Source organism: Dreissena polymorpha, chromosome 2 (assembly GCF_020536995.1).
Source record: "Dreissena polymorpha isolate Duluth1 chromosome 2, UMN_Dpol_1.0, whole genome shotgun sequence".
Taxonomy (NCBI): Eukaryota; Metazoa; Mollusca; class Bivalvia; order Myida; family Dreissenidae; genus Dreissena; species Dreissena polymorpha.
In genome coordinates, this window is record NC_068356.1 from 153,279,082 (window position 1) to 153,296,914 (window position 17,833).

A 17,833-nucleotide genomic window follows, 5' to 3' on the forward strand; every position below is an offset into this window, starting at 1 on the left:
AGCATGGCGATTGAAACACAGTTGTAGATTCACACGCATGTGTATTTCGAAATCATCTCTATAATGCATCATTCTTTGAGAAGCAATAAAACATTCATCACTAGTAAGTGACAAATATAAATAGTAATTTATCAGTTACAAGATTGCAATCCGTTCCCAAGTACCAACTGGTAAACACGGTAACGCAGTGTTCAAACATGAATGCCTAAAATGATATTTAAGATTTTGGGGTCAACAAAACATGCTTCGATACTAAATTGATTGTATGGTAACCCAACGAATGCATCATGTGTAATAAAGGTTACTCCGTAACATTTCGTTTTTACTCCCATGTATGTATATTTGGACATGTTGTCCCTATTTTGTCTTGCTATATGGATTATGTTTAGCCGAAAACAACTTGTATGCAGATGGATAAAGTTCAATGCATTTGCAAATTTAACATATTGTTAATTATTATCGACAACAAAACATCGTAGCCTACGACTTATTTAAGCTTTTTCGGACATGTGCAAATGTGCAGAGAAAAGCTGTCCGGAAAGCGCAGTTGTAGGTACCAAAGCGACCAAGGCTCGGTGCCCGTTACGGGAAGCACGTAAGTGGTCACCAAAACTGTAAGGACCGCCCCCCCCCCCCAAAAAAAAAAACACAACAAAAACAACAAATGACGACCACACCAAATTGAAAATCATTCATTAACAACCAAATAGATGGTGATTACAGCATTAATTTCAATATTCGTTCCCTTTTTCGTGAGTCTAATAAGTTGATTCGGTAGAAGTTTTGAGAATCACTCTGTGTCCAAACCTATTTCTGTCTCAGGTACGGGCAGACAATATTAACCTCGAAAAACGCACACAAAGTTCAGAGGTAGTCTGTTCTCGTTTTGAAAACAGTAACACTTTAATATCACTCCGCGACAACTGTTAGATACTGTGACTCGTCTTCGTGTCTTGAGCGATATAAATTAGCATTACGGCAATGTTCGAAACTGAAAATCAAACGAATACCTGATAGGGCAGTTTCAAATAGATGATGTGCATTTTTTTAATTTCTGAAGCAAACATTTTTTCTCGAACATAGTTTGAATGCTCAACATCTTAGTTAAAAAATGGTGCAAACAATCAAAAAATAAAACACTTCATTATTGCTGATATAGATCAATAGGTATATTAATAGGTATTAACATTTCTTACACACAAAGATATTTTAAAAGAGACTGACAAGACTGACAAGTTTAAGAAAAGAATAATATTGATCAGAAAGATACTTACGAGTATGAAGGAAATGAAACATTATGTACACTATCTGAAAAATAAAAACGTGGTATGTTGCGCACAATGCCTATATCATTGCTAAAGCACGTATTTGGTTTATTCTAATTGCGAATATTCTACTATTAAATACGGTTTGTTCTTACCTTCTCCAAATGAGATATGAGAACTTATCAACCGTGGGTCGATTTCATTATAAATCACACTCTGGTCACTAATAGGCATCGCAGACCTAGACCACGTCTGAGCGTTGTTGTCAGCTGGTATAATGGGCGCTAGGTCTGTTATTGGTAAAACGACGTTGGCTATGAATAAAAAACATAGTTTATGTATATTATATTAATACTATTAGTATTAATGTAACCATCATCTTTTCATCGGGATTTCAAATTAATGTGAAAATGAACGAATGAAATGAGAGCTCATACCTATTGCATTGCTTCGCCTGTAAACTCGGTACACGAACAAAGCAGCCACAATAATAAGAAGAACCACCGAACCTGTTCCCGCTGCAATTGGGACACACACACTATTCTTCACACTTATTGCAGGTTCCGGAGAGACATCTGGGTAATAAAACCTTCATATATTTAAATCGATAAGCGCACGTAGAAAATTTTATGCAATCACAAAATTGTATGCTAAAACTGTTTGAGGTTTTTGAGTGTACAAAAGTACATTCTATTGTATGTCAACGTTTTTTAAAGTGATATACACCTTAATGCATAGGAGTATTATATGAAGAAATATGTTCTGTTCTACCTTGATCAAACTTTCCATTAGTTTCATAAAAGACATGGATTGTTTCGTTGTCGACACCAATCTCATTAGCAACTATGCATGTATACATCCCAGAATCATTTAGTCCAGTCAGCTGAAATCCATAACGTAAATGCGAATATCCTTTCTGCAAAATATGTACATCGTCTTTCAATAGTCGCATATCAGGAGAAGGGTTTCCATAACCAAAGCAATAGAAAGTTAAATGACGCGTAGAATTGAACGTTATGCGTTTCTGGCTGTAGAACCCATCTATATAAAAATCTTGTACATATGCAGGACCTGTAAAATAATAAAACCGGTAAAAACTTGGTGTTGGCTTAAAGTTTTCATATCAGTAACAACAAAAGGATTTTAACGATCAGGTTGAAGTGACTGTCACACACACACAAACACGCACACACACACAGTATAGCAAGATTGTTTTAATCGATTGATTGCGTTATATAACATATACAAACCAGTATCGCAGGGGTTAACAAATTCGCTGTGTCTTAGAACTTGTTTGACTGGCACTCCACAAGCAAATTTGTCACACCTGGGACCTGTGTTGTCAACTTTGATATTGCAAATTGCACTTAAATCGTCTTCGCATTCACAATGTGTGTGCGGTTGTTTCGGGAAATATTCACAACTTTTGTTTCTGAATAAAACATCAATAACAGGTACGTTTGATGAATTTAAAAACGTAATTGATGCACCTTTCCGTGGACTGCGGCACATCAATTTTACCATTTTTCTAGTAGCATCAAACCGTTTAATTTCCAGTGTTGGGAATTGTCCTGAAAATAATTGTGTCATTTTAGTGTACAACTATTGTGTTTTTCAAGTAATTCAAACGAGTTTTACATTAAATTTCCTGCTCTATTTGCTTTTCAAAGGATAACGACAGCGGCATCCTATTATTGGTTGACCGCTGGCTTACACGTCTTATTTAATGGTCAACATGATTTAAACTGCGCGGTTTTGTACACATCTTTAAGGTTATTTCGTTAACAAAATGGGTTGCGAACGTTTTATTTGCCGCAAGTTGTAAACGACCAGTAGCTATTCAATCACAAAATTTCCGGTAAATGAATGAAAAGTCGCTGGATACATATTGAATTGTTTTGGTGTTTTTATGACCTGTTAGTTCGGAGATATAAACTGTCTGCTGCCAAAATAGGTCTCAAAACCAGTCGTAGAAAACTTTTATCCACTCGCAGACCTGATGCAACATTTTTAAAAACCATAATCAATCAACGATGGAAAACAAAACAAAAATAGACTTTGCTTTTGCTTTTTGCATAGTTGGTACGTTAATCAATGACGATAATGGAATACCTAATCGTTTACGATAAAGGAAAACGATCGATTACTTGCCAGCAATTATGTCAATTTGCTACCGATGAGATCCACATACTTACGATTTAAATATGTAAATAATATACAGTTCACAACTTTTTATTGTTATTATTTATAAGGGGAGATAAAATTTCAAAATATCAAATTCAGTTTCGTTTTTAATATATGTCGAATATCATTTTCAGATTTTTACCAAAATATATATCGTATGACATTCTCATTCTTCTTGCAGTCGTGCAAAAACACGTTACCCATATTTCAACAATGTATTTAAATATATCGATCTTTTTGTTGTTGACACCTTCGCGGAAAAAAAACTAGCAGCAGTTTGTTGATAATTTTTTTCAAGAAACTGTCGTTGTTGTATCCGTTGCACACGGACATATGCCCAGCCGAAGAATTTAGGTTACATTTAAGTACGTTTCAAAAATCATTCCAGACTAGCAGTTTTTACTAATTATCAATTTATGTTTTCTTTTTATTATAAATTCATTTTTATGCGGCATATACAGGAATAGCGTTCAGAAGCAAAAGAGGGGTTGTTGATCATTTCCATGCATTTTTATATAATTCCAGCTAGCAAGGACGATCTGGTCAAAAGCATCTTCGCTTTAAACATTTATAAAAACAAGACAACATTTCAATAAGCCTGACTTTTCCTTTAAATAAAATATGTAAAAGGCATTGTGTGGCTACATTTGTTCATATAAATAACAAGTTTACACAGATTATGGTGCCACTATTGTATTGCGTTTAATGTTGATACACTGTTTAGCTTGCTTAAACGGTCGAATGAATACCGGTAAATATGTGGCATGTAGGTGTAACACATTTTATTACAAAATATAGTAATAATAAAACTGCATGAACATGTTCGGGAGAATCAAATGCCTCTACAATATAATGTGTATAGTAAGCCATTGATGACAATAAACTTAATGCTACGAGAATAAATAAACCAACGTTAAAATAACACACGTGAATCATTGTCCCTTATTCTAACGTTTCAGGGGAGTTGATAATGAAAAAATTCCATGATACAATCTAAACAATGTTTATACCGAGACAAGCAAATGGCCATGTTCTCTTGCTGTAATAGAAGACTACCAAGATATATGTAAGACATTAATGTGGTCCATACTTACCAATTACATTCCACAACGTTGCCAAAAGAAACAAAAATGTTATTAACAGCATTGTACGTCATTAAATTAACAGACACAACGCGCTTAAGTATAAAAGTACCCGAATAACACTTTATATATTCAAAGCCTATTTCTATGAATAAATAACACGCTTGGAAACGTCAAATAAAAATAACTAACGCGTGTATCGCGCAAGCACTAAACGGAGTGGGTCTAGTAATAAACATCATTCGCCTTTATTGAAAAAGGACATAATATAGTTTCACAAGCTATACTAGACATTTGTCAGGAGCATAATGCGTAGTTTACGTGTGTCTACGACATAGTGGTAAGGTTTAAATATTGGTATAATTATTGATATAAAAGAAAAGATATAAACTAAAACAGTGCTTAGTACGAGAGCGTCGCCTTACCGGCGGCAAACGATAAATGTGGCATGTCATGAAACGCGGCATACATAAGTGTCATTACATAACGGATCACGTACAATAGAAGTGTTATTTTCATATGAGATGACATTCGTTAAATGAACAATTGCATAACATAAACCATACGACATATGTCTCATCAACTCACAGGTCGCATACAATAGTGTAGCGTTCTGCCGATTGCGTAGATCAGCATCATCTATTTATTGTTTCTTTACAGATAGATTCTGGATGGTTAATAAAATGACTTTAAGACAATAAACGTTTCAAACTGTTTTTTTATTCACTATTTCCGTTCAACTTCAACTTTAAACATTATACAATTAAAGTTGATAATACACGTATACAGGCACCCACTGGCTAACAAATATTGCGTTTTGTTTACACTGATCCTCTAAAACAGATACAGATTATTCCCAATATGGCGATATTAAAAAATATTCAACATAAACAGCTGATCAAAGACAGATCAATTCACACAAGTGCATTAATACAATACATGCAGCTTACGCTTAAATAGTTACTTTTTATGTTAGACTGTTAGTAAAGTATTAAGTATTAGAAAAAAAACATTTAAAAGTTATAGCAATCAAACCACGTACTCGAAAGACTTTTAAGTTAGATTTTTGTTTAAAATGACGTGGAGTTGGTTCCTATGTCAAGACTGAGCGAGACTGCCTCGGAGCAAAAAATTGGCTCCTTATATACTCTGTGGTGGGATCGACTATAAATCTGGGGCGAAAATCGGTCGAAAAATGGTCGTAAGGAGGTCATGTACCAACTTTCGGCCAATGACCAAGAATACATGGACAAAAAGTGGTCGGTGACGAAATAACTGGTCAATGACGACATTATGACTTAGCTACATTCGAACGTCAACTTAACAACTGACTCAGTAAAACAGACAAATGGCGGCCATCTTGGATTTAAAATAAGAATTAAACATAAAGCGCAGTTAAATTATGACATTTACAAGAGCGGTGTATTATACAATGAAATGGTGTGGGCGTTTTTTGTTCGTTGCCGACATCCTTTACTTGGAACAATTCAACCGTTACGAACACAGGAAGTAAGATGGCTGACGGCTGACAAAAATGTGATTTCACTAAAGGAGTTTTACGATTTCTTAATGGATAATGCCATCTTAAGCAAAAAGGAACAAACATATAAAGAGACTTAGTAGAAATTGATTGCATGCAATGGATATTACCATTCACAAACGTGAGTAAGAAGTTGAATATATGCTTTAAGGACCAGTGTAATGAAATTTCGCGAGTCGTAATGTTACTTGCAATGTAAAGTCGGAACACAATCAAGCACAGGATAAAATACATGTTAAGTGTAAAATTGTGCTTATAAAATAATAAAATTTTATAAGCACAGTTTATACAAAACAACGTTGGACATGACTACTCGCGTTGGGTGCCTGTTTAAGATGACAAAACAACAACATCAAAAGGTAAGAATTGTTAAAACAAACATCTTCAAAGTCAATCAGAAATGCTGGGGCATTTCATTACCCCCTTGCACAAAATTGGCTCTCCTGAGCCAATTCACAAATGTCAATTTCAATTCATTTTAAACATGAATGAAAGTATACATTCAAAAGTTCATTGGTGGCCTTAATAGCGAGATTTCACTGTATTCAAATACTTATGTTTGAACTTTTATGAATAAACATTTAAACTAAAATTTGAAGTAATGCTATAAACAGTAATTTAACAGATTGTTCGTATGAACTTACTGACAATGTCACTTCTTCATTGTCAAGTGTGTTTTTGTAAATTAATACTTTAAACTGTAAATATTATAATTAAAAACAATCGTCATGTACTGAGTGTTTAAAGTCACTTTCTAATGTTTTTTAGAAACACTTTTCACTGATGAGTGGTTCTCTCTTCGCCGCAACCTGTCCATGTCGTCCCTCACCTGGGGCACGGCCGTGGTTACTCTGTGCAGCAAGTCGTTCTGCCTCTTCAACAACCGGGTATGGCGGCTCATTTCTGTCACAATCCTTTCTACACCTGCAGCCATATGCGAGGTTAGTTTTTGGATGTTCGCCAGGATAAGGGACGTTGGCACTGCTGTTTCAACACGCTCCTCGGGGACTTTCGGAAGGGATCTAGTGGGAGACGCAGATTGTCTTACCTCTTGGGTGGAGTAGGCTGAACCTCGGGATCTACCCCTTTAACCGTTGTTGACCCACTACAAACCTTTTGCGCCAGCAACTCCAGAGGCTCTTCATCAAGGAAATCCAAGCTTGAGGTGTCATCCAGTTGCAGGACGATCTCATCCTGGATGGGTGTTCCAGGTGTCACAACCGACTTGACGAACTTGGCTCCTGCAGTAGAATTTGGAGTCTTCGCAGGCTGGAATAGCTGGGCCTGACCTGCTGCCTTCGGTGTAGGCCTGTAGACCGGTACTTCATTAGAAATATGGTTCTGAATGAACCAGCCATTCGAGATGTCTTGAAGCGGTAGCGGCAGATGGTTGGGCATATAGGGTTGATGCCTGAGCATGTTCAGACCCGTCGGCGCAGGAGTGACTGGTGACTGGATTTTAGGCGCCTGAGCAGGTGTAAGCCAATCAGGTAGTATTGGATTTTCTTCTGGGACATCAAACCACCCTTCTTCTGCTTCGTCCGCATGTTGCTCCGATACAGGGTCTCCCAAACGGTCAATGTCCAACTCGGAGACAATGTAAGGGTTATCTGATTTATTCAGATAACGACGTAAATCCGTTACGCCCCTCATCTTCGCCTCCTTAAAATGGGGTGCGTATTTTGTAACGTGATCCAGAAGGTGCTGCTGTGTCTGACATCTGAAGCTGCAGAGGCTGCATGTGTAGGTACTTGATCAAAAGTAACATGGTATTTGAAGAAATGGCCCACACGTCTTCCCTTTCTGTCGGTCTTCTGACATTTTTGCAGCGGTACTGCACCCTTGGTTTCTTTGCTGTCTCCATATCCTGCAAATATAGCATCATGGAATGAAGGGCGAGTTACCGGTCTAGTTGAGGGAACCAATCTGTTTTTGATCAAAAACACTTTGTTTTGACCCCTTTAATTACGCTGACTTTATGGTACTTTTTTCACCAATTAAGAACTTTTGTTACTTATTTATATATTTAATTTAAGTCTTGCAAGCTCGCCAAGTGTCTGTGATATTATGACTGTGATATAGTTGACACCGATTTGTATATGATCATCAGTGATATTACGAATGTGATATCGCTTATAATGATTTGTTGAGTTTTTTGTTTATTGTTAATAACCTGTTTATTGTTAATATTCTTGTACACATGTCTGTGATAAACGGACTGGCTATAAACCAGACTTTTCTATCATAGTTTTTTTTACTTTCACTTTATTTTTATAGAGTACATTGTACATGTATGTATCAACAAATTCAAATTGCAGTATGAACAATCATATACTAACGAAGTTAAACTTTAAGCACTTGCTAAACCGATACTTGATTAACTAATTTACACTATTTTTGCACTTCACTTTCAGTTTATTTTGCACTTTTAACATCCAAGCTTGGATGTTTTTGCCTCTGTACGGCTTCAATTTATCATGATGCACAAGTCTATTATGACCATCTCTGCCAATTTGTATCATGAAGTTAATTGCGGATCTCTTTTCTTTAATAAGCATAGGTCCCTCATAAATTTGCTTGAGTTTAGGACAAGATCCAACTTTACGACTTTCGTTTAAACACCACACTGGGTCGCCCACTTTATATTCCTTCTTGGAGTGAAGCCTTCTGGTCGTACACTGCCTTGCTGCGCTTTGCTCTTTGTTTTAGGTGGTTTCTGGCAATTTCATGGACACGGACCAGCCTTTCTCGAAGTTGTCCAATGTAGCCGGCTTGTTGCTCTGGTATGGCATTGGGGGAAGGACTGACATACACGAGATCAGCTGGCAGACGGACTTCTTGACCCGAGACCATCATGTTTGGAGAGAAGCCCTTCGCCTCATGGGGTGTAGCTCTGTAAGCACCAGCGAGACTGCCAAGGTGCTGATCCCAGCTTGTCGGCTCCCCCGCTAAGTATGACTTTACCATTTTGATTAGCTTGCGATTGAACCGCTCCACTTGTCCGTTGCCTCTGGGATTCCGCGCACTGGTCATCGACTTGGTAACCTGTAGAATACCGCAGAGCTCTTTGAAGAGGTTGCTCTCAAATGCGGCACCTTGATCACTGTGTATCTGCAGCGGCGAACCCCATCGTGCGATGAAATGCTCAATGACCGCATTGGCACAGGTTTCCGCGGTTTGATCGGCTACGGGTATGACCTCAACATACTTCGTAAAATAGTAGTCATTTATGACCAGGATGAACCGGTTACCTCTAGATGTTACGGGCAGGGGACCCAGGAAGTACATGCAGAGAAGATCCCATGGAGCTCCTAACTTCAGGTGGCCCATTTGAGCTCGAGGTAGACGCTGTGGTTTCTTATTTGCTTCACAGACATTACATTGCTGGACATACAACTTCACGTCGGTCTTGAGGTCGTACCAGTAATGCACCTTGGTGATGTTCGCCTTTGTGCGTTTGATACCCTGGTTACCTCCTACAACGGTGTCGTGCATCTGGCCAATCAGATTGGTCCTCGGCTGAGTGGGCAGCACTAAACGTTTGACGGATACTCCATTGAACTGACACTTGAGGTACAGCACATCATCGTCTAGGTGGAGCTGCTCCCACATCAGTACGTAGTGTCGTGCTTAAGGGCTCCAGTAGGCTGTATCGTCTCTGGATGGCCTTCTTTGTTCTTTGAACAAGGACTTTACAGGACCGATGAAGGGGTCAGAATTTTGAAGCCTTGCCATTTCCGGTGGAGAGTATGTTCCCATCCAGTCCTTGGCTCTTTTCACCACTCTTGAGATGTAACCCGGGGTGCTATCATCGCTGCTCTCTTCACCTGATCTTACCTCTGCTCTCTCTTCGAGAATAGGGGGTTTCCAGCTAGCCAGCATGATTTCCGCTCTGCGCTGACACTTCGAACATGGACCGCATCTGAGGTGCTTGCTCATGTCTACCTGGTCACAGGAACAATCTCTAGGACTCTCACACCGTGAAAGTGCATCACAGTGTGCCTGCTTTGTGCCAGGGCGATACTCTATGCTGAAATCAAAAGGCGATAAAATTTCGATCCAACGCGCGATTTTTTCGCTTGGCTCTTTCATACTGAAAATCCAAACAAGGGCTTGGTGATCACTTCTGACAACAAAATGGCGACCCAGCAAATACTGACGAAAGTACTGGACAAAGTAAACTACAGCTAATAACTCTTGTTCGGTGATGCAGTAATTTCTTTCAGCACGGTTCATAGCTCTGCTTGCGTAAGAGATGACCCGCTCACGAACTTCTTGTTCTTGCGACAGTACGCCACCTATTCCCAGGCCAGATGCATCTACATCAAGCAAGAATGTTCCGCCATCATTGAGTGGATAGCCCATCACTTCCGGACTCACCAGTGCCTCTTTAAGGGCCTTAAAAGCTTCTTCTTGCGCTTCATCCCAGTGGAAAACTGCGTCCTTGCAAGTGAGTTGTATCAGGGGACGGGCCTTGCGAGCGAAATCTTTGATGAATCTCCTGTAGTAGGACCCAGTTGCCACGAACTGCTTTACCTGCTTTGGGGTGTTTGGTTTTGGCCAGTGAAGAATTTTGGCTACGTTGGTTGGGTCTGGCTGTAAACCTTGTTCTGACACGATGTGTCCTAAAAATCGCACCTTGGTTTGTAGCAGGTGACATTTGTCTGGTTTCAACTTTAATCCGGCTAACCGTAGCCGACTGAGCACCTCGTCCACCCGGCTCATATGGCCTTCGAAATTAGAGTGGTAGATGATTATGTCATCGATGTACACCATACAGGTCAACTACTGCAGGCCTTGGAGTGCCAACTCCATCGTTCTCTGAAAGGTACTAGCAGCATTATTGAGCCCAAACGGTATACGGGTCATCTCGAATTGCCCGAACTTGCAAACGAACGCACTTTTGGGTATATCTGCTTCCTTTAAGGGAGTCTGGAAATAACCTGACGTAAGGTCCAAACTGCTGAAGTACTTCGATCCTGCTACTGCGTCCAAGCAATCCTGCACCCTTGGCAACGGGAAACCGTCCTGCTTGACTAAAGCATTCACCCTCCTATAGTCCACACAAGGTCGAACCGATCCGTCCTTTTTCTTCACCAGGACTATTGGGCTTTCCCATGGAGAGGTGCTCTCACGGATAACACCTTTTTGCAAGAGGTCTTCCATTGCTTGCTTTTCTGCCTCGGCATGCGCTAGTGGGACTCTTCTTGGCCTTTGTCTTACAGGTGCCGCATTATCGGTGTTGATGGCGTGCTCGGCCAGATGTGTCAGACCAAGATCCGAGTCATCTTTTGAGAAGGTATCACTGTGTTTGATAAGAAGGCTTGCTATTTGTTGGGCTTCTTGATGACCCCTCCCCAAAGTGGATCGCTCAAACAGGTTAATCAGGTGCTCCGGTATCTCTTTTGACGCTGACATGGGTATGCTTTTGATATGATCCGACCTTGCAGACTCTTGACTTGTCTTCACTCGGCGGATGGCTGCATGGTTCCATTTGTCTTCAGTACATTCTTCTTTGGCCAGCACACTTACGATGCGCTCGATCCTTTCTGCCCTACCGATTTCGGTGTCTTGTCGAAGCATTACTTCCATGGAGAAAGGATTTAAAATCCTGATACTACATGTTGGTGATTGATTGACATTGACCAACGTTGTTGCCATTCGAAGTGCATACATGTCCTCTAACTGTTGGACAGGTTCGACTATGAAGTCAGAATTGACGTCTTCGTCATCGTCTGTGAAGCGCTCCTCAAATACGCTTACAAAAGCCTCGGCCATACCAGGAAGTATCATGTCGTTTGCTACCGTAACGCGCCTGGCCCTGTTGGACTTGCCCACCTGGAATATAGGTATCTCGAGCCTATCGAGGAGGATCTTGTTGCCGCTTAACAATACATCTGCTGGTTCTCCGTGTCTTCCCTTAAGAATGTCGTACCCCAGCAATGCTTCGTCTTCTGTTTCTGCAATGATGACCTTTTCAGACAGTAAAAGTGGGCCCAGCTCAAGATCCATAATCGCTTCACCAGCAGCCTAAATTGGTGCCCCGTTTGCACCAATCAATCGGGATGATCTGTCCAACAGCGGACGTGAAGTGACCGGCAACTGATTAAATGCCCTCGTCGAGATGATGGTCCGTGAAGCACCCGTATCTGCCGTGAACGTTACCGGATGACCGTTTACCTTGCCGTGTACATAAACCCCTTCTGCCAACTTCCCTGGCCTCTGTACCTCCCTATTGGTAGCGGCTTCATCCGTACGGCTACGGATCTGTTGCTTCTCCTCCTGTCCATCATGGCCTTTGTAGCTCTCTAATGGGACCTCCCTTTGGCCACAAGGGCTGGTCCCTGTTCGTTTAAATGGTTGTCTGCTGTCTTCCTTAACTCGGTCTTGACGTTTGGCGAACCTTGTTTAGTGGCTGTACACTTCCTAGCGTAGTGACCCTTCTCATGGCACTTGAAGCATTCGACCTCCCTCTTTAACCAGGGTCTTCTTTCCGATTCCTGTGCCTCTAGAGATTCAAGCCTTTTAAGGATCTGCTGCATTAGTGCCTCCTGGCGGTCAATCGCCGACTCGCTGGACAAATGCTGTTTCTCCGTGTTGGGACTACGCATTTCAGTAGTCTTATACTGCCAATTGTACGGACTGTCGTGCTGCCTGGTGTCCCGATGTCGCTGCTTGTCGTCGGCCTCAATGCACTCTGTTGCTCTCCTGGTAGGCCGGTGCTGCTTCCAATCGCCCTTATTGGTGCTTTTAGTGATTTGCAAGAAGGACACAGCATAGAAGACGGCGTCTGCAATATTGGATGGCTCTTTATTAAACTCGACTTCAAAACGAGCGTCCTGGTCTAGGAGACCATCTAAAAATTGGCGTACCAGATCTTCGTCACGCGTGCGCCTATCCCAATGCGGATGTCCTTTGTCATAAAGCATCTTCAAATTAGCCGCGTACTCTTCTACGGACTCGCTGTGTTGCTGCACACGATGGTTGAATCTAGAAACAAACGAGCGTGCTGACTCCAGCATTCGGTATCGCCCCCCTATCTCAGATACTAAGGATAGGTAGTTGCTTACCACCGATGCGTGAAGCTGCGTAAAGACAAACTCGGCCGCCTGCCCTTCTATGTTTTGCAGCAGATGGTCTAGCCTTCGCTCGTCTCCCCAACCCATGCGGTCTGCAATGGTATCGAACCTGGCAATCCAAACTTGCCAGTTTTCATTGCCGGTGAATGGGGACACCTTGATCCGTTCGTTGGTGGGCATGCATACCCGTTGAGGAGCCCGCTGAGGTGGCGAAGTAAACTGATGGGTTGCAGGCGCTGCCCACGGTTGATTGCTATCTCCCTCTGCGTGGAAGCTTGGAGCATCCGGTCTAAGGGCGGACATGTTGACATTAATCAGGGCCGTGCCATCGAGGGACGAAGCAGGCTGTTGCAATGAACTACCCTGATCACCAACCGGCCTAGCTCTGATGCTAGTCTGCACATTGGCCGATGCCTCTGGGTGAGCCCCCTTTGCTGCCTTAACCTCAGTGGCAAGGTCCCTGATACAACTCTGAAGCGTATCTACGGCCTTCCAGAGGTCACGAGATGATCTACGGCGAGATGGTTGTTTGCTTAGACTCATGGGTCGGTGTGTAGCATCGCTATCATAGGCTTCTGATACTGTTTCCGGGTCGATGTAAGCGGCGCCTGGACTCTCTGCATTAACCGGGCCACCCTCATTGTAAGGGAGATTGAACTGGACTTCAGGGTCACTGTTGGCCATTTTATGTTATGTTGTTTAATCTAATGTCTCAATAAATGATTTAAAATTATAAGAGTTCAATTTTATGTTCACAATAAACGTTATATTCTTCGTTGTTGTTAGTTAACCGTGTGCTACTTAACCAGACCTTTAATATAAACGAAATAGGTTCGGTAGCGTTCTTATTCTTCTCGAAGACTAGGAACAAATCAAAGAATACTGATTTTATAGGAATGTAACAGTATCCCACCGCTGCCACCATAAATATGTAGCGTTCTGCCGATTGCGTAGATCAGCATCATCTATTTATTGTTACTTTACAGATAGATTCTGGATGGTTAATAAAATGACTTTAAGACAATAAACGTTTCAAACTGTTTTTTATTCACTATTTCCGTTCACCTTCAACTTTAAACATTATACAATTAATTTGATAATACACGTATACAGGAACCCACTGGCTAACAAATTCTGCGTATTGTTTACACTGATCCTCTAGAACAGATACAGATTGTTCCCAATATGGCGATATTAAAAAAATTCAACATAAACAGCTGATCAAAGACAGATCAATTCACACAAGTGCATTAATACAATACATGCAGCTTACGCTTAAATAGTTACTTTTTATGTTAGACTGTTAGTAAAGTATTAAGTATTAAAAATAAACCATTTACAAGTTATAGCAATCAAACCACGTACTCGAAAGACTTTAAGTTAGATTTTTGTTAAAAATGACGTGGAGTTGGTTCCTATGAAAAGACTGATCGAGACTGCCTCGGAGCAAAAAAATTGGCTCCTTATATACTCTGTGATGGGATCGACCATAAATCTGGGGCGAAAATCGGTCGAAAAATGGTCGTAAGGTGGTCATGTACCAACTATCGGCCAATGACCAAGAATACATGGGCAAAAAGTGGTCGGTGACGAAATAACTGGTCAATGACGACATTATGACTTAGCTAAACTCGAACGTCAACTTAACAACTGACTCAGTAAAACAGACAAATGGCAGCCATCTTGGATTTAAAATAAGAATTAAACATAAAGCGCAGTTTAATTATGACATTTACAAGAGCGGTGTATTATACCATGAAATGGTGTGGGCGTTTTCTGTTCGTTGTCGACATCCTTGACTTGGAACAATTCAACCGTTACGAACACAGGAAGTAAGATGGCTGACGGCTGACAAAAATGTGATTTCACTAAAGGAGTTTTACGATTTCTTAATGGATAATGCCATCTTAAGCAAAAAGGAACCAACAAATAAAGAGACTTAGTAGAAATTGATTACATGCAATGGATATTACCTTTCACAAACGTGAGTAAGAAGTTGAATATATGCTTTAAGGATCAGTGTAATGAAATTTCGCGAGTCGTAATGTTACTTGCAATGTAAAGTCGGAACACAATCAAGCCCAGGATATAATATTTTTTAAGTGTAAAATTGTGCTTATAAAATAATAAAATTTGATAAGCACAGTTTATACAAAACAACGTTGGACATGACTACTCGCGTTGGGTGCCTGTTTAAGATGACAAAACAACAACATCAAAAGGTAAGAATTGTCAAAACAAGCATCTTTAAAGTCAATTAGAAATGCTGGGGCATTTTATTAGGTGTGGCTTAACTAAACATGTATGCGTTTGATGTTCGATTTTCTTGAAACGGCAAGTGATTGTCATTAAATAGCAGGTGTCTAACGTTAGATAGAAATTCACCTTACATGGCATGCGTTTGATTTAGCATTTACTTACAAATTCGGCATAAGCTAGACGTGTATTGACACAAAATTGTAGTCCTTGTTGTATTTTCAGTTATTTGTCAATGTTAATTTTATGCATTCATTTGTTTCCCATAACTCTTATTGTTAGAGATTCAGAACAGAAAATGAATATCATGAATCTCCATTGCTTCTGAGGAATTCAAAACGGTTTGATATTTAAAACATATCACCTATCGAGCACAATTTTTTATTAAATATACATGGACATACTTATAGAAATTTTACATCAAAATAAATATAATTTTCGGCGTTTGAAATTTATTGAATGAGACGAAAATTACTATCCCGTCAGTATGTATTTGCCTCTAGGTGGCGCTGTAGAAAAACGAGGATATTCGTGCATGAGCGAACAGTTTCTCGCATGGTATACATGTTATTTTATCGGATACGGTTTGCACAATGGACGACACGGACCGAACCACGTGTTACAATTCTGAAGACATTAATATTGTTTTGAAGGAAATCGTGTCTTAATTAAAGTTGTAATTATAACAAAACAGGAAAAGTGAGTTACGTGAATTGTTAAACTATTTGGTTTGTGTGGTCAGTTTACCGTTTCGTGTTTTTGATATTTTTTAATAAAGCTCTAAAGACGGAACCGTTAACGTTATCATAGAGGCCCAGTGGTTCTTTTCGCGGCCAAACTGGATGCAGTCCCCAGCTCGGTTCACGCTTCGCGCGTGGAGAGGTCGGCCACTTTCGGCGGACGTATCCTACCACAAGAGGTTAGCAAGCAAACGCCCAGGACAGAAAAATAGTGACGTCACTGAGGCGACCCAATCCGAGAGCAAAATTGCTTAGTTTAAAGATGAGTATAATACTTATAAAATGTGTGGTTTGAAGATGACAGGTTTACAAATGACAATTTTATTTACGATCAATGTCAGAAAGGCGTTAGTGTCAAAAATAGATTTAGAAAGATATTCAAATTTGGAAAAAATTGCTGCCAAGCAATTTATCATTGATTTTATTGAGCGTGGTTATACGAATCCATTTTATTCTTGACCCAAAAGAGAATCGCTTAAAAACAATAAATTAGCGTGTGATAATAGTGAATTTGATAGGAAAGAAATAACAGTTTTGTTAGATCGGGTTTTGGTAGAAATAACCGATGTTCCCCTCTTGTTGTTAATCCGCTATCTGTCTCCATTCAAAGCTATGATAAAAAAGAGACTCATTCTTGATCTGATATGGGTAAACAAGCATGTATGGAAGCAATCTGTTAAATCAGAGGATTTGATATTAGCTCCGATGTTTCTAATAGAAGGGGGCTTTAAAATACAGTTTGATATCCATTTGGATTACCATTTTGTGAATATATTTCCCGAACATACAACTGATCTTGGGTTTTGGTTTGAAGAGTTATTATTTTCTTTTATGAGATTTTAGCACACAAAATAATCATGAGCAGACAAAAAAAAATAGCTTGCGTCGGACATAAAGCAAGATTTGCTTCTCTCTGTGTTTATCCTTACGGAATGTTACTGGAAACCAGTACAGGAACTAATGAGGCCGGGAGATAATTTTTATTATGAGAGAATTTTTTAATAAAAATTCCTGAAAGAGGAATTAGCAAGGCTATAAATGCCATCAAGGTTTTAACGGGCTCTGAATATATTCCAGTAAGAAAGGTAACTATTTTATAGGTCGAATTATGTACATGAGAATTGTAATTGGCTCTGAAGCTCACATAATGAATAGATAGTTTAGTATCGATGTTGCAAAATAGCGATCGTGGAATGTTTACGAAACGTTTTCAATAGTCTAGGGCTATGAATATATTGGATAAAAACGCTTAATTCGCTTATAAAAGAGTGCTGTTACTACTGGCGCTGGCTCAAACATAGTATATGAATGCAACTGTTTTGTCCTATGCCGGATTTAACGTAAACACGTTGCATGGAGTGATGCATGGGTCGTGGGCGTCAGTGCAGACAAAAAAGTCTCCTACTTGGCGGGAAGTTTGCAGAGTTTACATAGTTTTAGAGCATTATTTGATGTGCTATGGTTTGCAGTCAGTCAGGAAGTGTGTAGTGTTGTTGCATAAGGTTCTATGAAAAATGGTTTAAAAGATTTAGCTGTCAACGCATTTAAATTCACAGCGAAAAAGAAAATCATTTAGCAGTTGAAGGGATTCCGATAGAAGAAAACGGATTGGCATATTATGTATCTAAGAGTGTAGAGAAGGATGACTGGGGTATTGATTTAAATTTATTTGAATGTTCAAACGCAA

General features: G+C 39.9%; 1 protein-coding gene across 1 annotated transcript; it reads right to left on the bottom strand.

Annotated features, from left to right (window-relative positions):
• Positions 1–676: 676 nt before the first annotated feature.
• Positions 677–4,734, bottom strand: LOC127870486 (uncharacterized). Its single transcript, XM_052413070.1, has 7 exons — positions 4,544–4,734; positions 2,516–2,836; positions 2,037–2,336; positions 1,703–1,840; positions 1,421–1,579; positions 1,275–1,308; positions 677–991 (listed from the first exon to the last, which is right to left on the bottom strand). The coding sequence occupies exons 1-7, from the start codon at positions 4,593–4,595 to the stop codon at positions 910–912; spliced, it is 1,086 nt and encodes a 361-aa protein (XP_052269030.1). The 5' UTR covers positions 4,596–4,734; the 3' UTR covers positions 677–909.
• Positions 4,735–17,833: the final 13,099 nt, after the last annotated feature.

What these genes read in the sequence shown, in the direction of transcription:
- LOC127870486 (XM_052413070.1), bottom strand. Translation starts at nt 4,595, where the DNA reads ATGCTGTTAATAACATTTTTGTTTCTTTTGGCAACGTTGTGGAATGTA. An exon ending in TAATGGAAAGTTTGATCAAG is followed by an intron (nt 1,841 to 2,036) that starts GTAGAACAGAAC and finishes TTTATTACCCAG; the next exon opens with ATGTCTCTCCGGAACCTGCA. An exon ending in TCATATCTCATTTGGAGAAG is followed by an intron (nt 1,309 to 1,420) that starts GTAAGAACAAAC and finishes TTTATTTTTCAG; the next exon opens with ATAGTGTACATAATGTTTCA.